Raw genomic sequence first — 20,957 nt, 5'->3', positions numbered from 1 at the left:
CCAAAATGTCTACTACACTATTTGGATGTAGTTTTAGCTCTTTTATAGTTTTATGCTTACTATCATGTTTCTGTGGCTTTTGAGACTGGCCTAAATGTGGTACTGTCAGCAGTTGGGCTGCTGCATGGGAACTACTAGAATTTTTTTTTAATGTTTATTTATTTTGAGAGAAGGACAGCATGAGTAGAGGAGGGACAGGGAGAGAGATACAGAGAATCCGAAGCAGGCTCTAGGCTCCAAGCTGTTAGCACAGAGCGCGATGTGGGGCTTGAACCTACAAACTATGAGATCATGACCTGAGCCGAAGTCGAGTGCTTAACTAACAGAGCAAGCCAGGTGCCCTGGTGTCTTTGGTTTTTTAATTTACTTTTATTTTTTAAAGTGTTTTATTTATCTTGGATGGGGGGCGGGGGGAAGGATGCACAAATGTGTGCAAGCTGAGGAGGGTCAAAGAGAGAGAATCCCAAGCAGGCCCTGCACTGTCTGCACATAGCCTGATGTGGGGTTAGATCTCAAGAGTCATGAGATTATAACCTGAGTGGAAATCAAGAGTTAGATGCTTAACTGGCTGAGCCACCCAGGCGCCTGTTGATGTCTTTTTATCAAATGAAATTCCATGAGGTGTCTGGGTGGCTCAGGTCATGGTCTCGTGGTTTGTGAGTTTAAGCCTTGCATCAGGCTCTGTGCTGACAGGTCAAAGCCTGGAGCCTCTGCCGATTCCATGTCTCCCTTACTCTCTGCCCCTCTCCTACTCACAATCTGCCTCTCTCTCTCTCTCAAAAATAAATAACATTAAAGAAAAAACTTTTTGAATGAAATTCCCAAGTATCTAGGTGGGTTTAACCTAAATAGCAACAAGGTCAAATTGTCTTCTTTTGTACAGCCAGCAGATTAAGAAGTAGGTTTTTCAAAAGACCTAGGTACGTGGAAGGAGTGAATAATTGTATGGCTTAGAGAGCACGAGAAGCATGCGGAAAGGATCCCCCTAAAGAGTCGTCTGTTTCATTTCTTTCAGTGATGCCATCTGTAATTTTGTAATCTGCAATGACTCTTCCCTTCGTGGGCAGCCCATTATCTTTAATCCGGATTTTTTTGTGGAGAAACTCCGACATGAGAAGCCTGAGGTGTTCACTGAGTTGGTGGTCAGCAATATCACGAGGCTCATCGACTTACCTGGAACTGAGTTGGCTCAGCTGATGGGGGAAGTGGACCTTAAGTTGCCTGGTGGGGCCAGCCCGGCGCCGGGATTCTTCCGGTCTCTGATGTCTCTCAAGCGAAAGGGTAGGGGATGTGTCTGGGAAGCGTGGGCAGGTCTCAGCTGCTCCCTGGGCTTTCCTCCTAACATCTGCGCATTCACCGAGTTGCTGTTATTAAAGTAGTTTTTGGTCATTTTTCTCATTTTTATAATAGTAAAATGCTAAGTAATAGTAATAAAATTTTTTAAAAATAGATAAGCTAAAGCAAGTGTATCAGTCCCTGAGAGAGATGATATGATTTAGTTTAGGTAGTTATCAGAAGATGTTGATTTTCATGCCCTATGGCATAGCTGGAGAGTACAGTAAAGAATGAATGTTAAAAAATGTTTTTTAATGTGTATTTATTTTTGGGAGAAATAACAGAGACAGAGACAGATTGACAGTGTGAGCAGGGGAGGGGCAGAGAGAGAAGGAGACACAGAAACCAAAACAGGCTTCAGGCTCTGAACTGTCAGCACAGAGCCCAACACGGGGCTCGAACCCACAGACCGTGAGATCATGACTTGAGCCAGTCAGATGCTTAACCGACTGAGCCACCCAGGCACCCCAAGAATGAACATTTTTTTATTGTGGGAGTTCTCAACTGTTTCATTCTATGGAATGAAGGAATAAGGCATGATCAAAGACATATGAGTCACGCAAAATAAAAGCCTTTCTAGAAAATAAATTGTAGCACTACTTTTGATAAGATACTAAGAGGTACTATTTCATTTTATTAAATATCAGAAAATCATTTAAGGTAGGAAATAAGTTTAAGCATTACAGTAGATTAGACCCTATACCAACTCTAGTGGATAATCTCTCATACTTTGACAATCATGGTTCTAAATTCTGTTTTTTATTTTTAAACTAATTATCAACATGACTTATAAGTATTGTTACTTAAGATAGTTTTTGCCTTCAAGGAACCTGCAGTTTAATATTAAATATGCAGAGTTGATGCATTTTTGGGTGAACTAACAGCTTTAAGGTTTTTGTTTAATGAACCTGTGAAAACATTTGCTGAATTGTAATGTAGGATGCTTGAGTGGTTTAAAGAATGAGGATTTTTTACTCTTTGTGGAAAATATAGCCTTGTCCTGTTGTATGTTTTTTTAGAAAAAGGAGTGGTCTTTGGATCTCCATTGACAGAAGAAGGCATTGCCCAGATCTACCAGCTGATTGAGTATCTACACAAAAGTAAGACTACTCAAGATTTTGTTGTTCTGTGTTAATGAAGAATTGTTAGTTTTCTATTAACTTCTTTGCGCTAATGAACAAAAGACACAAATCAATTGTAATTTTAGGTGCCACATTTCTAAATATATTTCCTCTTAAATTTCTTTTTAGAGAGATCTTTTTTAAAAAATTAAAAAAATATTTATTTATTTTTTGAGAGAGCGTGAGTGGGGGAGAAGCAGAGAGAGAGGGAGACACAGAATCCAAAGACAGGCTCCAGGCTCTGAGCTGTCAGCACAGAGCCCGACATGGGGCTCGAACTCACAAACTATGAAATCATGACCTGAGCTGAAGTGAGATGCTTAATCAACTGAACCACCCAGGCGCCCCTAGGCATCACTGTTTATGATTTATTTTATGTGGGGCACTGTGGTATAAGAGGAGAAGTTATATATAAACTGATAGTTTAAGGACTTGAGTCCTCTACGTTCATGTATTGTTTGCTTGGCAAAGTATGAAGATAAAAATAAAATTAGTTATTGGTAGAAGTCCAGGTTTTCAAAATTCTTTGGATGATAGGAAGATCTAGCATCCAGGGGCCCCCACTTGTATACAGTCAACTGGAGCACAGATACTGCTCTCCAGTTTGTTTTGGTTCCTATTCATTCATTTACTATTACCTGCCTGCCCTTGTAGGCATTTGAACTTGAACCCCTGAACTTTGTATAGGAGGCTATACAAAGATAAATATATACCTCAGCTGAAAACATGAACTCATGCTTCTAGATCAGACTAAAGCTATAATTCCCCCCTCCCTTTTTATTTATTTATTTTAATATCAGATTAGCTTAGAACCTGGTTGGCAGGGATGAACAGTTTAGTTGGGATGATTCTAAGCTTCGGGGAATCTCAGACTGAAAGGTGGTCTGACAGGTTAGAGTTCTAATTTCTGGGACAGTGCAGAAACTCCAAATTCATTTTGGGCTGGGAAACCATTTACAGGAGCCACACACTTCCGCAGACGAATTCAGTGCCTGTAAACAAAGTCTGGGATGGCCAAAGGGAAGGGGATTTCTGGGAGATTTGACTTTCTTCCAACTTATTTTTCAAGCTCATTCTAAATTAAAAAAATGTTTTATTATATTTATTTTTGAGAGAGAGAGAGAGATGTAAGCAGGGGAGGGTCAGAGAGAGAGGGAGACACAGAATCGGAAGACAGGCTCCAGGCTCTGAGCTAGCTGTCAGCACAGAGCCTGAGACGCGGGGCTCGAACCCACGAACCGTGAGATGACCTGAGCCGAAGTCGGACGCTTAACCAACTGAACCACCCAGGTGCCCCTCAAGCTCATTCTAATCGTTGTTCAGGTTAAGGTCAGTCTCCAGATGTGCCTGAGGAGGTTGAATGACTCCAGAGCAGACCATGTCCAGGTGCTCAGGGATGTTCAGATAAGTCTCCTCAGGGGCCAGTAGGTTCTCAACTTTTCTGGGAAAATGGTGGTGGTGGTGGTGGGCTAATCTCCTTCAAGGTCTTTATAAAGGGTCTTTCAAATGTAAGGTAGTCTTTTAGATCAATTGTTTTAATTGTAATTAAATTGTAATTCTCGTTTTGCTTCCTTTTTGCATGTCCTCTGTTCTTTTTCCACACTAACCAGACTTGAGAGTCGAGGGTCTGTTTAGAGTACCAGGGAATAGTGTCCGACAGCAGATTTTAAGAGATGCTCTCAATAATGGAACTGATATTGACTTGGAATCGGGGGAGTTTCATTCAAATGATGTTGCTACCTTGCTGAAGATGTTTCTAGGCGAGTTACCTGAGCCACTGCTGACTCATAAACATTTCCATGCACACCTCAAAATTGCTGGTGAGTATAGGAGGTGAGAAGGAGATGTATATGAGTACATTTCTTATAGTTGAATAAAGTTGTTTAGAATTTTCTGTTGTTTGTAACCCACAGTAATACTTCCTCCAAAATTGATTAAGACTTGATGGTATTTTGGGCTCTCTGGGTAGTATTGGCCAATTTAGTTTTAATCAGGTGTTTTGCTAAACCAGCTTCTTTGAAAATAAAGTCTGGGTTTTATTTATTTTCGTATCCTTGATAGATCCTAGCATTGTGCTTTGAACATTTTAGTTGTTCAATAACTGGATGCTTTTTATTGGATTGATTAACATACCTTAGATGGTTGTAGGTTTGCTATATTTACCTTGGCTTGAGGCTTCTGCTAATAATCATTATTATGGTTCAGGTGAGATCATCTCTAATCTTGGAGGCTTGTTTTTTGAAAATTATTTTGTTTTCTAAATAGGCAATACATTCACATGGTTCAAAATTCAAAAGATTTAAAAGTTCCCCAGTACCCAGATTTTCTTCCTGGAGGTAACCGATGCTATTGGTTTCTTATGTATCCTTCCAGGGGTATTATTTACCTTTACAAACAAATACTTACATATATTCTGTTTCTTTCTTTTAGATATTGGTAGTGGTAAGATATTATATCCATGGTTCTGTGGTTTGCTTTTTTCACTTGATATATCTTGGAGGATGTTCCATTTTTGGCTCATATTTACCTCATTTTCTTTTATGCCTGTATGGTAAGGAATTCATTCTTGAACTGCACAGCTGTTAGGGTGCTATCAGCTCTAAGTGCACATGGCACCAAAATCTACACTGCATTTACTTGGTTTTCTGCCCCTGGGTATTTTCGTCTTCCTTCTAATTTTAAGGAAAATATAAGATTTTTTTCTGTTGAATAATTTTTACTACTTAAAAAAATAGCTTTGAATTTCTAAAATTTAATTAAGATTAAATTTTTTTTGCACTCTCAGTGACAGGTTATACAAATGAGTAAATGTCATTAAAATGTTATATAATTTTATAATTATTTTGGAGAGAAACTTGGATCTTGAAAATGATATGGAAAATATCGATGTTTTTTATAAGCGTTAACAGGCAGAATGCTTGTTCTATTTACTTTGAGTTAGTTTAGTGCCAGATTTGAAATCCTCTGCCCCGCCCTCTGTGATTCCCATTTCTTTGCAATCCCATTGAGGTGTGGCACAGCTGTACATTTGCTATGCCTTGCTGATAACTGGAACTTTGTATTTTTGTTGTCAATTTCATATTAACAGGGAACAGTTTCTAGAAATATTACCTGCCTTTCTAAACTTGGATTTATTATTGAAGTTAAACAACACACTGTTTTTAGGTCTATATGATTTATATCCAAATGATTATTTGTATCCTTTGAAATTATGATTATCCAGGGGACTGTTTTTATTGATAACCTATGTAGCCTTTTAGGGGAGAAACAGATTCTAATTCCGTGAGGAGCTACCTGGATTATTCTGTTATGAGGACATAATTCACTTTCATATTGCTTTTCCTGTGTGAGGAAAAATGAAGAAAGTGGCATTATCAAAGGATCTGTGTGGACGTGTTTTCATTTCTCTGTATAGCTAAGAATAGATACCTAGGAGTGGACTTGCCAGGTCATACAGTAACCCTATGTCTAGCTTTTTGAGGAGCTGCCAAACTGTTTTCCAAAGCGTACCACTTTCTATTCCCACCAGCAGTGTAGGAGGGTTTCATTTTCTCAACATCCTTGCTAGCACTTGTTATTTTCAGTTTTTTGGGTTATACCCATACTAGAAGGTACGAGGTAGTATCTCATTGTGGTTTAATTTACATTGCCCTGATAGCAAATGATACAGAATATACATGTGCTTATTGGCCATTCATATATCATTTTTGGAGGAATGTTTATTCAAATCTTTTGCCCATTTAAACCATAACAAACTGAGGGTTGAAAGGGCATGGGGAAGAGGGGAAATGGGTGATGGGCAGTGAGAAGGGCAGTTGTTGGGATGAGCACTGGATGTTGTATGTAAGCCAGTTTGACAATAAATTATATTAAAAAACAAAAAAAACCCCCCAATTTTTTGCCCATTTAAAAATTGTTTTAGTCCTTTTATTATTGAACTCTATTGATACTATTTTGTTATCATATTTTGCTCTAAGTTCTGTTTATGCCTGTTTTTTTCTTCTTCTTTTTTTAAGTTTATTTATTTATTTTGAGAGAGATAATGAGCGGGAGAGAGGGGCAAAGAGAGGCAGAGAGAGCAGGCTCTGCACAGTTAGCACAGTTGCTGGACTCAAACTCACAAATTGTGAGATCATGACCTAAGCCAAGATCAAGAGTTAGATGCCTAACTGACTGAGCCACCCAGGTGTCCCTTTCTTCTTCTTCTTTTTAAAAAAATTTTTAAATGTTTACTTATTTTTGAGAGAAAGACAGAGTGCAAGCTGGGGAGGGGCAGAGAGAGAGAAGGAGAGAGAGACAGAGACACGGAATCTAAAGCAGGCACCAGGCTCCAAGCTGTCAGCAAAGAGCCCGATGCGGTGCTGGAACCCATGAACTAGATATCATGACCTGAGCCGAAGTTGGACGCTTAACGGACTGAGCCACCCAGGCACCACATCTTTCTTCTCATTTTGATTGGAGTTGAGGGGAGGATAATAGTAGACATGTTGATTTTTCTTGCTTGTATTTTCTCCCTCCTTTACAATCATTTCTTTTGTCCTCAAGATTTGATGCAGTTTGATGATAAAGGAAACAAGACCAGTGTACCAGATAAGGAGCGGCAAATTGAGGCTCTCCAGTTGCTTTTCCTCATTCTCCCTCCACCTAATCGTAACTTGCTGAAGTTATTGCTTGATCTCCTGTACCAGACAGCAAAGAAACAAGACAAGAATAAGATGTCTGCCTATAACCTTGCCCTTATGTTTGCACCCCATGTCCTGTGGCCGAAAAATGTGAGTGTCGAGGGGAAGAACAAAGAGCACTTGGTTTCCTTGGGCTGGGCCTCATCCTCTGACTGTGTCTTGGTGACGTTATCAGGGTCCAAGGTGTACTCTTCAGCTTTACAAGGTTAGGGACATACTTTATTAGTTTATTTAACAGTCATCAAACATGAGGGGGCCAATTCCTGTTAACCTCATGTGTAAATCTATGTCTGATAAACCTGAAAGACAATTTATTAGTAGAGGCTCTTAGTGGAAAATTATAGCTACTGACTAAAATAGAATACTCATTTTGGCTGGTCAATGTATATGCCTTCTTGAGAAATCAAATTGATTTCTGAAGATGGAATGGTATAAATTTAGACTAGAGCCATACAGTTTTACTGGATAACGTCACTAAGCCCTTAGGTAAGATGATATAGAGCAATCCTTCCTTATCCAAACTCTTCTGTTTTCTGTAGCTATGCTCTCCTTGGATAAAGCTAAATGTGTCTTTTATTACTGAGACCATGGCTTTCTCAGTGACTTACATGAGAAATAAATTAGTAAATGTCTTTTGAACTACTTTTTGACCTGGAGGCATATAGCTTTATATTCCTGCACATTCATAGTATAAGTTTTACTGTACGCTGGAATTGGGAGCCAGAATACTTGGGTTGGAAGCTGCAAACCAGACATATTATCTGTGTCCTTTACCCTTGGTTAGGCTCTCCCTCTGTAACCTGGGCATAAATTAGTATTTTATCACTTATCTCATATGGTTGTTGAAGATAATAGAAGTAGATAGGATGACAGGGTATCATATAAAACTCTTATAAAAGAGTTTTGGGATTGTAAGAAAGGAGAAAAGGAAGGTTAGGGAGAGCATTTGTAGATGCCAGTGTACAGTCCTTGGCTCGGTTGGTAGAGCGTTCTACTCTTGATCCTGGGGTCGTGAGTGCCAGCCCCACATTGGGCTGATAGAGTTTACTTAAAACAAACAAACAAAAACAAAACCAATTTGACAATTAACTATTATAAATTAAAAAAAAAATAAAAAAAGGGAGAACAGTTGTGTGGAACATTTTACCTAACAAGTAACTAGTGAAAAGATATAATGTTCCAGGCCAGGAAGAACCTCAGCCCAGGCAAAGGTGGCGGTAGGTTAAGAAGAAAAAGGTACACCAACATTTGTCCATAATAGGGAGATCAAGCCTCCTAATTAAAAAGGTTTTTTTTGTTTTGTTTTTCTTTAGGTTTATTTATTTGGAAGGAGAGAGTGCAACAGTTGGAGGGTCAGAGAGAGAGAGAGAGAGAGAGAGAGAGAGAATGAGAATCCCAAGCAGGCTCTTAAGAGCCTGATGTGGGGGCTCGAACCCATGAAATATGAGATCATGACCTGAACCGAAATTGAGTTGGATGCTTAACTGACTGAACCACCCAGGTGCCCCCTAATGAAGAATTTTAATAATTAAAAAAAATATTTTTATTTATTTTGAGAGAGAGAGAGCATGTGAGTGCAAGTGGGGGAGGGGCAGAGAGAGAGAGCGAGCAAGTAGAGGAGGGGCAGTGAGAGAGGGAGAGAGAGAATCTCAAACAGGTTCTGCACTGCACTGTTAGCACAGAGCCCAATTCGGGGCTTGAACTCACAAACTGTGAGATCATGACCTGAGCTGAAATCATGAGTTAGTCACTTAACTGACTGAGCCACTCAGGTGCTGCAATGAAAGAATTTTAGAACCCATCAATTGATCTTATGAAAGAAGAGTGAGTAATCTGTGCCTATAAAAAGAAATATTGGGGTGCCTGGGTGGATCAGTCGGTTAAGTGTCTGATTTTGGCTCAGGTCCAGATCTCATTGTTCTTGAGTTTGAGCTCCACATTGGGCTCTCTGCTGTAAGTGTAGAGCCTGCTTTGGATCTTCTGTCCCCTTCTCTCTCTGCCCCTGCCCTGCTCATGTGTGTGCGTTCCCTCTCTCTTTCTCAAAAATAAACATTAAAAAAAAGAAATATTAAGAGATCTTGGTAAAAGCAAACATATTAAGTAACAAAGATGCATGTTGAAGACGAGGGCTTTGGGATAGTAGAGATAGATACTCAAGTGCTTAAAAAAGAGGCAGGAGAAATAAGAGAATCAATGACCATTTGCCTTTTTAAGAAACAGATGTCACCTTTGGTATCAATTAGTAGGGACAGTTTTCTTTCACCTTTGGAGAAAGTCCAGTTTCTCTGGGAAGTTCTGGTGCCTGGTATAGATTCTGTTCCTGCTGCCCATTTTGAATCCTAGACTAGATTTTCTTTATCCACACTGCTTGTGTGTGTAATTTGCAAGCAGAATTAGGAAATAAAGATTGTTTCTCATAGATTCTCGGTAAATTCAGGAACACGTGGTTTCTTCTAGATTATATGTCCAATCCAGTAGAAACCTGCTGAATGGAAAAGCCTTTCCAGAACTAAACATAGTAGAGGCACCTTTGTTTGGGATAGAAACCACTATACCTTTGAAAGAATAAACTTATTGGTAAGTAAATGGAATGTCTCTTCTACTTCTCAGTTCTTAATCCTCTATTGGTTTCTTTCCTTATGAATAGGCCACTGCAAATGACCTTCAAGAGAATATCACCAAGTTAAACAATGGGATGGCTTTTATGATTAAACACTCCCAGAAACTTTTTAAGGTAGGTGAGGGAGGGGATTCGGGTATAATCGGGCAGGAGGTTGGAGCCTAGTGGGACCCTCAGCAGGGCTATAAGGATACGAGTAAGAAAGGCCCTGCCTGGGACTTGAAACCAGATTAGACAGTGGCAAAGCTCAGAACAACCACGGCGGGGAGGAACAGGAAGGCAGCTGGAGACTGAGTGGGGTGACAGGCCGCACCGTGGGTCACCCTTACTCTCTCGTGAAGGGCAGTCTGGATTGGCAGTTGGGTGAGTGTATCCTGCCTGCTTCCTGCCCGGAGAAGTTGTGAGAGTCTGACAGGCTCCTTGTTCTGTGTACTCTTTGTCCCCTGTAGTCCACACTGTCGGTGCTTCTGCCCATATAACGTTCTCGAGTTTGTGGTTCTGTGGATTTCAGAGGGGTTCACTCCATTAGACAAAAACCACATATCCAAATCTTTTGAAGACAAACCCTACTCTACCTTGGTCTCCTACTGAGAAGGCTGAAGGACAATACCTTTAACCTTCCTAGAGGCCTTGGTCTGACTGAAGGGACTTTTATTCTTTTGAAAGGGTTCTTTGTGTGACTGAAAATTTTGACCTTTTGGTGTTTTTATTTTTTATTTTTTTATTTTTTAAAATTTTCTTAATGTTTATTATTGAGAGACAGAGACAGAGCACGAGTGTGGGAGAGGAAGAGAGAGAGGGAGACACAGAATCTGAAACAGGCTCTAGGCTCTGAGCTGTCAGCACAGAGCCGATGCAGGGCTCGAACCCACAGACTGCGAGATCCTGACCTGAGCTGAAGTTAGACACTTAACTGACTGAGCCACCCAGGCACCCCTACCTTTTGATGTTTTTAAAGATTTTATATAAAAAAAATTTTTAATGTTTACTTTTGAGAGAGTGAGAACATGAGCATGAGTGGGGGAAGGGCAGAGAGAAAGGGAGACACAGAATCTGAAACAGGCTTGAGGCTCTGAGTTGTCAGCACAGAGCCTGACACAGGGCTCAAACTCACTAACCGTGAGATCATGACCTGAGCTGAAGTCCGATGCTTAATCAACTGAGCCACCCAGGTGCCCCTAAAGATTTAACTTAATTTAATTTAATTTAATTTTATTTTATTTTATTTTATTATTTTTATTTTTATTATTACTTTTTAATGTTTTTTATTTATTTTTGAGACCAAGAGAGACAGAGCATGAGCAGGGAGGGGCAGAGAGAGAGGGAGACCAGAATTGGAAGCAGGCTCCAGGCTCTGAGCTGTCAGCACAGAGCCTGGTATTGGGCTCAAACTCTTGAACCACTAGATCATGATCTGAACTGAAGTTGGATGCTTAACTGACTGAGTCACCCAGGTGCCCCATTACTATTTTTTTTAAGTTTATTTGTTTTGAGAGAGAGACAGAGCACTAGCAGGGGAGGGACAGAGAGAGAGAGAGAGAGAGAGAGAGAGAGAGAGAGAGAGAGAGAATCCCAAGCAGGCTCTGCACCATGAGTTGGCCAAAACCAAGAGTTGAATGCTTAACTGACTGAGCCACCCAGGTGCCCTGATATTTCTAAGATTTAAAAAAAATTTTTTTTTTATGTCCTTATTTTATTTTGAGAGAGAGAGACAGAGAGTGAGCAGGGAATGGTCAGAGAGAGAAGGAGACACAGAATCCAAAGCAGGCTCCAGGCTCTGAGCTAGCTGTCAGCACAGAGCCTGATGCGGGGCTCGAACCCACGAACCATGAGATCATGACCTGAGCTGAAGTCGGATGCTTAATTGACTGAGCCACCGAGTCGCCCCTCTAAGATATTTAACATAAAGTTGTACAGTCATATCCTTGGCCTTTTTATTAGAGTACACTTTCCTGACAGTGAATTTCTTAATTGTAGCCTCTTCTCATCTGGAAAGACTGAGTAAGAATTGAGAGAGAATTGACTAAGTACTTCATATAAGTGGAATCACACTTTTTGTGATTGGTTTATTTCACTTACCATGATGTTTTCAAGGTTCATCCATACTGTAGCATTTGTCAGAATTTCCTTCTTTTTTAAGGATGAGTAATATCTTTTTTATTGTATATACTATAATTTACTTATCATTTATATGTTGAGGACACTTGGGCTTCTGCCATTTTCTCTTATGAATAATGCTGCTATGAACATGGATGTACAGATATCTTTTTTGAAACACTGCTTTCAGTTCTTTTGGGCATATACCCAGAAGTAGAATTACTGGGTAATTCTAACAGAACTGCCATATTGTTTTTATTCTTTCTTTCATTTTTTTATGTTGCAATTTTTAAATTTTATTTTCTTTAAATCCAAGTTAGTTAACATATAGTGTAATAATGCTTTCAGGAGTAGAATTTAGTAATGCACCACTTCAATATAGCACCCAATAAGTGCCCTCCTTAGTGCCCATCACCCATTTAGCCCATTCCCCCATGCAACATCCATCTAGCAACCCTCAGTTTTGTTTTCTGTATTTAAGAGTCTCTTATGGTTTCCCTCCCTCTTTGTTTTTATCTATTTTTCTTCCCTTCCCCCATGTTCATCTGTTTTGTTTCTTAAATCCCACATATGAGTGAAATCATATGGTATTTGTCTTTCTCTGACTGACTTATTTCACTTAGCATAATACATTCTAGTTCCATTCATATTGTTGCAAATGGCAAAATTTAATTCTTTTTGATCATCGAGTAGTACTTCATTGTATATATAGATGCCACATCTTCTTTATCCATTCATCAGTTGATGGACATGTGACCTCTTTCCATAATTTGGCTCTTGTTGATAGTCCTGCTATCACATGCACACTGGGGTGCATCTTCCCTTTTGAATCAGCATTTTTGTATCCTTTAGATAAATACCTAGTAGTGCAATTGCTGGGTCATAGGGTGGTTCTATTTTTAATTTCTTGAGGAACCTCCATACTGTTCCCCAGAGTGGCTATACCAGTTTGCATTCCCACCAGCAGTGCAAAAGTGTTCCCTTTTCTCTGCATCCTCACCAACTTTTGTTGTTACCTGAGTTGTTCATTTTAGCCATTCTGACAGGAGTGAGGTGATGTTGAGCATCTTTTCATGTGTCTGCTAGTTATCTGGATATTTCTTTGGAAAAGCCTCTGTTTATTTCTTTTGCCCATTTCTTCACAGGAGTATTTGTTTTTTGGGCATACTGTTTTCTCTCTTCCTTTCTTAATTTTTTTTTTTTTTAATGTTTAGTCATTTTTGAGAGACAGAGACAGAGCACAAGTTGGGGAGGGGCAGAGAGAGAGGGAGACACCGAATCTGGAGCAGGCTCTAGGCTCTGAGCTGACAGCACAGAGCCCCAGCACGTGGGCCTTAAATTCAAGAATCGTGAGATCATGACCTGAGCCAAAGTCAGATGCTTAACGGACTGAGCCACCCAGAGGCCCCAGGCATACTGTTTTCTAGAGTGGATGTATTTATTTTACATTCTCTCCAGTGATGTACAAGGGTTCACATTTCTTCACATCCTCACCAATACTTTTTTAAAACAATTTTCATTTTTTGGTAATAACTATGAGGTGGCCTCTCATTGTAGTTTTGATCTGTATTTTCCTAATGATTAGTGAGATGTTGAGCATCTTTCATGTGCTTATTGCCTATTTTCTTTGAAGATGTTTGCTTAAGGCCTTTGCCCATTTTTGAATTGGGTTTTTTTGTTGTTGAGTTGTAGGAGTTCTTTATATATTCTGGATAGTAATCCCTTATAAGATATATGATGTGCAAATATTTCCTCCCGTTCTGTGGGTTGCCTTTTTACTGAGGTGATAGTCTTGCTTCACAAAATTTAAAAACTTTTGTTAAATCCCCCATTAGTTAATCTTTTTCCATTTGTTGCCTGTGACTTTGGTGTCATATGCAAGAAATCACTGCCAAATCCAATGCCATAAAGCTTTTGTCTTTTGCTTTTAAAAAATAATTTTATAGTTTCAGGTCTTATATTTAGTTTATGAATCCATTTTGAATTAACATTTTAATATGGTGTTAGGTAAGTGTCCAACCTTATTCTTTTGCTGTGGGCATCCAGTTTCTTAGCTCCATTTCTTGAAAAAGTGTCCTTTTTCCTTTGAATAGTCTTGGCATGCTTGTTGAAAATCATTTGATGATATATGTGAGGGTTTATTTTCTGGATTCTCTCTTTAGCTGGCCTATATGTTTGTCTTTGTACCAGTACCACATGATTTTGATGACTGTAGCTTTGTAATAAAAGCAGGGTGTGAACATGGAGACCTCCCTAGAATTTATCAACTACAAGGTGGTGAGTGATCCAGAGTCCAGAGTTTAGAAATGAAAGATCAGGATCTTAGGCTGGAAAACAAAGGCTCAAGGCTGCATCAGGGGCTTGGGTGCCCAGGTCAAAGATTACTATCAGTTATCAGTTAGAGGTCAAGATCTAGATAAGTGAATTAGAATAGTAGTCAAAGGACAACAGGAGAAAAATGATTTTTCATGATGAACAATGATCTTTCAGACCTGTTCATTATATACTTCCTGATGAGGGGAACAACTAGTTCCAAAGCATGAATTTACGGGAATAAGTAGAGAGGAGTTGTGATTATGAACAGTAAGGCAATTACTTGACTGTAGTTTTGAATCAAAGTGAGGAGTTTCTAGGTGCAGTTCCTAATAGAACTCTCCTTCATTGAATTCTCTTGTTACTATTGCTATACAGTTAACTTTTCATAGTCTACCACTCACAAGTTAAAAGAGAAGTGGGATCTCAGAGATCACACTGCACCCCACGGTTTCTAGCCTTCCTAGTTTCTGATCTCTTTACCTGTGGAGCCCATTCTCTCTTGTTCATGGTCCAGTGTACGTAGTTCAAGTATACAGTGATGTTGTACTTAACTGTGAAAGTGACAACACAAATTTGTTATCTTACAGTTCTGCAGCTCCTAAGTCAACAGGAGTCTCACTGGGCTAAAGTCAAGGTTGGCAGGGCTGCATTCATTTCTGGATATTCTAGGAGAGAATTTGTTTACTTGCCTTCTCTATCTTCTAGAGGTTGCCCACATTCCTTGACTCATGGTCTGCTTCCTCTGTCTTCAAGGCTAGCAATGTATCTCTCTCTTATTCCTAACTACAACTGGGAATGGTTCTCTGCTTTTAAGGACTCTTCTGAGTAACCTAGTTAATCTCCCCATTGCAAGGCTCTTAACTTAATCACACCAGCAAAGTCCTTTTTACCATGTAAGATAACCTATCACTGTGAGGGATTTTGAGGATAGAAATCACACAAATCTTAGAGATAAAACAAGAGTATGGTCTCCTAGATGTAATTCAGCTCGATACAGTTCTAATTAATAGACCCTTTCAAACGTTCTGTTTTTATCTACACTTTCCTTATATAGATTGCTGTTTCAACTTCTCATCTTTGGGGTTTTGATTCTTGTTTGCTACTTTACCTTTGTTTCCTGATTAGTGTGAGTACTCTTTGAGGTTCTGTTGATCTCTGAAGGGGAGAGAGCACATTTCTTTTGAGATTTTAGTCTTTACTCTCTCCTCTTTGATGTTCACATCAGAAATGTTGTCCTTAGGGGCACACGCTTCACCGCTTTGGCTAATTAGGTTCTTTCCTGAGCTTTTCCTTTGGATGAAAAATGGTTGATTGTTCTGTGTGCACTACCACTTGTTCTGAGGTCCTGTTGTACCCCCAGTTTGTTGTTCTTGTACTCTGTTGTGTCTTCTTCTTCTCAGGTGGAGTTTTTACCTCCTAATCCTCAGATTCTGTGTTCTTTGTATTTTTTCCCTTAATTCCTCCTATTTCTAGTTCTGTCTTCTATTATCAGTCCCTCTGACCCAGTCTGGTTTTATGTCTCAACATGAGTCACAACATCTTTTCCTAGGGACTCCTAATGATATACAATTAAGGCCAATTCTCATTTTATGTGAGAAGTCCTTTTGTTGATTCCCTCTGAATTGTAAAATACTTAACACCTCCAGATTTTCATTTAAACCCATCTGCTTCTGTCTCACTTTCTGGATATCTCTTAAGCTCATAGTATCTTTTGGGCAGGGATTTTTTTTTTTTAGTTTAAAACAATTTTTTAGATAATTTCTACACCCAGTGTGGGACTCAAAGTCACAATCCTGGTATCAAGAGTCACATGCTCCACCAACCGAGCCAGCCAGGTGCCCCAGGTTTTTTGTTTGTTTGTTTCTTAAATGAAGTTTATAGAATAGGTGGAGTGGGTTCTGTCATATCCTTGTTTGGAGGAAATTTCTTTTGGTTTTGAGCTCCACTTTATAGTTTACCAAGGTAAAAATTAAACTAGATACCGTAATGTTTTTGTCACAAGACTCTTTTTAAAACTTTGTTACGAAGTTTTTCAACTATAGATAGAAGGTGAAAGAGGAAAACAGTGAACAGTCTTTAACTGTCAGATTCAACAAATGATACCATTTGCCATATTTGCTTTTTTTTCCTCTATATATTTATGCTTTTTTTGGTGTTTGTTTTTGGCTGAACCCCTGACAGTAAATTGCAGACATGATATGATACTTTATCAGTACTTAAGTGTACATCTCCTAAGAAAAAGAACATTTTCCTAATAGAGTACCATTATCATTTCTAAGAAAATTAATGAGAATTTCATATTAGCTAATATTCAGTACAGATTCAAATTTCCCCAGTTATCCTAAGAGTATATTTCACAGCTGCTGTTTTTAATAACATAGGTAATCGAGGTTTATGTATTGCCTTTGATTATTATGTCACTTTTCATCTGTAATAGTCCCTATGCTTTTTCTTCATGTCATTGGCTTGTTGAAGTATTCAGGCCAACTGTGTTATAGAATATTCCATATTCTAAATTTGTCTTACTGTTTTCTCAAGGTTATTTAACTTGCTCCTATGTATCCCTTTCTGTGTAGTTCCTGTAAACTCTAAGTTAGGTCTAGAGGCTTGATTAGATTCATGGTAAGCATTTCCGGCAACGATTTATAGGTGATGTTTGTGTGCCTCGTATTGCGTCATGTTGCATCACGTTCAGAGGCACTGAGTGTCAGATTGTCTCACCCTCAGTGATGCTAATTTTGCTAACTGCCACCTCTCTTAATTACAAAGGTACATTTCCCTTTTGCAATTAGTAAGTAACCTGCAGGGTGATTACCTAATGTAAGGTTTTAGCACCCATCTGTAATCCTCCTGAAATCTGTGATAATACTGGGTATTACAAAATAGTGGTTTTCTAATCCTATGGTTTAATTTTTATTAGATGACTTTTCTTTGGAGGAGAGCTTTCCTTTCCTCTGTTTCATTCTATTTTTTTATGAATATCTCTGTAGACTCATAGGTTTATAGTTACTCAAGGTATTGGGTAATTTCAGTTGTTAATTTTAATTTTCACATGGATTCAGATTTGGCCAGTTAGAGCCCTTGCCAACTCTTCCTGCTGTCTTTTTGACGGCACTCCATTCGTCTGACTGTTTCCTTCCTGGCACAGAAGTGCCCCAGCTCACTTTGTCTGTGCTCTGCTCTGGGCCTGGAATCAATTATTTTCTTCAAGGAGCCCTGGTTTTTTTGAGTGACACTAAATATACTCATTGTTTCTGGGGTGTCATTGCTTTCTAGGATCTTTGAGGGTAGAAAGATTAAAAGTTTTTAAAAAAGCAAATATAAGTTCATGTTAGGCTCTCCAATTCAGATTTATCATTCCAGAGCTTTCTTTTGGCTTCTTTTACTTTGTATTTGTTTTTGTTTATTACAAATTTCAGATTTTAGGAGCATTTAGTAGCATTTATTTATATGCTATTTACTTTATTCTATAATACATAAAATATCGATATATAAAAAATTAGTTTAAAAATACACCTATATAAACATGCTGATGGAAATTTAAGATTTCCTTACAGTTCCTTTTCCCTAGAATATACCTCATTAAGGATGTATAGTTAGAAGGCAGTTGTTGTGTTTTTTTGTTTGTTTGTTTTTGTTTTTATGAGAGAGCTAGAGCTAACAGGGGAGGGGCAGAGAGACAGAGGGAGACACAGAATCCAAAGCAGGCTCGAGGCTTTGAGTTTTCAGCATAGAGGTCCACATGGGGCTCAAAATCATGAACCATGAGATCATGACCTGAGCCAAAGTTGGATGCTGAACTCAGGTGCCCCTAGAAAACAGTTTTCAAAAGTTATGTGGAATAATTCTTTTGCTGTGCTTATGTTGTCAATCAAATACACAGATATATTAAGTTTTTTTCCTGTTTGTGCTCAGTTTTAGAGTTTACCTTGATTCCCTTTTGGATTTAAGTGTATTTTTTTTGACTCTGTAGTATATTTACATGCCTCAAAAGTCCAACTTCACAATGGGTATATACTTAGAGAAATCTCAGTCATCTTCCTAACCATTTTCATTATTTTCTGGCTTATCCTTATTGTATTCCTTTTGTGTTTTCTTTTTATAAAAACAAATAAGTGTGTATATATCTATGCTTGTATTTCCTTTTCTTTCTTACACAGGTGCTTTATATACTGTTCCATGACTTTTCTCACTCAACAACAGATCTTTGAAATCATTCATTTCAGTTCATACAGTGTTTTGTCCTTCTTTCTCTTACTCCTTCTCCCTTCATTTTTAATAATGAGATGGTTCTGTGTTGTATGGATGTGTAAAAATTCATTCAACCAGTTTTTTTTTAAGTTTTTTTTTTTTAATTTTCAGACACACACACACACACACACACACACACACACACACAGCATGAGTGGGGGAGGGGCAAAGAGAGAGGGAGATACAGAATCCAAAGCAGGCTCCAGGCTCTGAGCTGTCAGCACAGAGCCCCATATGGGGCTGAATGTCACAAACCATGAGATCTTGACCTGAGCCGAAGTCAGACACTCAACTGAGCCACTCAGGCACCCCAACCAGTTTTCTATTAAATGACATTTAAGCTGTGTTTAATCTTTTTTTTAAATTTATTTTTATTTTTATTTTTTAAAATTTTTAATGTTTTATTTATTTTTGATACAGAGAGAGACTGAGCATGAGAGGGGGAGGGGCAGAGAGAGAAGGAGACACAGAACCGGAAGCAGGCTCCAGGCTCTGAGCTAGTTGTCAGCAGAGCCTGACATGGGGCTCGAACCCATGAACATGAGATCTGACCTGAGCTGAAGTCAGAGGCTTAACCGACTGAGCCACCCAGGAACTCCTAATCTTTTTTTTCAAATGTTTATTTATTTATTTTGAGAGATAATGTGTGGGAGCATGAGTGGGGGAGGGGTAGAGAGTGAGAGAGAGATTGAGAGAGAGAATATCCCAAGCAGACTGCATGCTCAGTATGGAGACCAACTCAGGGCTTGATCTCACAAATCGTGAGATTATGACCTGAGCCAAAATCAAGAGTCGGATCGTAACCCACTGAGCATCCTCTTTATTTAAATAACAATTTAAATTGTGACCAGGGGAAAAGTAACCATTCTGAAATATGTCCAGAGTGTTTTTAATGTTTACTTATTTATTTTGCTAGAGAGAGAGTCAGTGTGAGTGGTAGAAGGGCAGAAAGAGAGAATTCCATGTGGACTCCATGGTCAGCACAAGGAGCCCAATGTGGGGCTCAATCTCACGACCATGAGATAATGACCTGAGCTGAAATCAAGAGTCAGTTGCTTAGCTGACTGAGCCACCTAGGCGCCCATATTTGATTTTTAAAACTATAGTAGTGTCCTCTCAAAAACAGTTATCCTGTCAGATTTGTTGAGGTACCATTTTGGTGGCAAGAGAAAGGAAGCTATGGAATAGGGCATTTTGAGGATCTTTTGTTTTTCTTTCTTTCTTTTTTTTTTTAACTTTTAAAAGTTTATTTTTGTGTGTGAGACAGAGAGGAGTTGTGGTGCGTGCACACTAGCAGGGGAGGGGTAGAGAGAGGGAGCGTAGGATCCCCCTCTGACCCCAGACAGCAGATGGCAGACAGCCCGATGGGGGGCTGAAACTGCTTAACTGACTAAGCACTGAGGTGCCCCTGGGATCTTTTGTTTTTCAGAAGTAATCTGCTAGTCAGATTATTTTGAGAATCACTGTTTTGTTGCCTGAAAGAAATTTAGATACTACTAACCATTTGTTCTTGGTTTTCTTTTATATCCCACCCAGGCTCCTGTTTATATTCGGGAATGTGCCAGATTGCACTATTTGGGCTCCAGAACTCAAGCATCAAAGGTAAGAATAGGAAATTGCTCTCAGGCCACTCAAGGAGAGAGTTAATTAAGATTAGTGGAATTTTAAAACAAAGTGTGAGGGGCATCGGGGTGGCTTACTTAGTTAAATGTCTGACCCTTCATTTTGGCTCAGGTCATGTGATCTCATGGTTCAGGAGTTCGAGCTCCATGTGGGCTCTGGGCTGACCGTGCAGAGCCTGCTTGGGATTCACTCTGTCGCTCCCCTCCATCCCTCCCTCACTCATACTGTGTCTCTTTCTCTCTGTCTCTGTCTCTGTCTCTCTCTCAAAATAAGTAAACTTAAAGTGTGAAATCAAAATAAGCCATGTTAGTGTTATAGTTAAAAATTATCTAGTCTATTTGAGATAAGAAAAAAGAAGGAGAAGAAAGTTATATGTTGAAATAAAAGTGCCCCCCCAACCCCCCCAGTCTTCCTGTTTCCTTTCAGAGCCGCCCCGCTGGTTGATGGTACTCTCGGCCTGTGAGGGATGGAGGGGCCGCATGCTTCATAAAGCCCCACGCCTTCTTATAGCATATGACATAAACGGTCTGTAGCTAGCAGATGTATTAGATGTTTTGTGGCAGTAAACTAGTTTTATATAATACATTCTTGTTTGAGCTTCAGTGGTAACACACTGTCAAATGTCTCAAAGACCTGAGACCACATGAGCTTAGAAAGCGAATGTTTGATGCTTGTTAACCAGATTACGTATGATTATTGAGCTTTAAAACTGAGAAGTTAAAAAATCTTCACAAATACTTTTTAATGATTTCTGTTTAGTCTGTCTTGGTTAAAAACTGAAGCTGTCATCTTATGCTATTGTTTTTGCCTCTTATTCAGTAACTATTTGGTGTGACCAGGAGACCGGTATTTGATTTCAGCTAGTTTAACTGGAGTGTGGTTTTTCTTCGTTGTTTGCGTCCATCAACCACT

The 20,957-nt window shown here is 39.1% G+C and overlaps 1 protein-coding gene across 1 annotated transcript in view; it reads left to right on the top strand.

The window, feature by feature from the left end:
- Positions 1-20,957, top strand: part of ARHGAP19 (Rho GTPase activating protein 19) — a 60,886-nt gene that overhangs the window by 20,963 nt on the left and 18,966 nt on the right. Inside the window, exons 2-7 of the mRNA XM_029932320.1 lie at positions 1,016-1,281; positions 2,355-2,435; positions 4,067-4,276; positions 7,002-7,228; positions 9,786-9,872; positions 19,959-20,024. Coding sequence (XP_029788180.1) covers positions 1,016-1,281; positions 2,355-2,435; positions 4,067-4,276; positions 7,002-7,228; positions 9,786-9,872; positions 19,959-20,024 — 937 coding nt within the window. The remainder of the gene's footprint in view (positions 1-1,015; positions 1,282-2,354; positions 2,436-4,066; positions 4,277-7,001; positions 7,229-9,785; positions 9,873-19,958; positions 20,025-20,957) is intronic.

Source organism: Suricata suricatta, chromosome 2 (genome assembly GCF_006229205.1).
Source record: "Suricata suricatta isolate VVHF042 chromosome 2, meerkat_22Aug2017_6uvM2_HiC, whole genome shotgun sequence".
In the NCBI taxonomy this organism is placed as follows: Eukaryota; Metazoa; Chordata; class Mammalia; order Carnivora; family Herpestidae; genus Suricata; species Suricata suricatta.
Note: the sequence above shows the minus strand (reverse complement) of the source record. Positions and strands in the feature narration are given on the sequence as shown.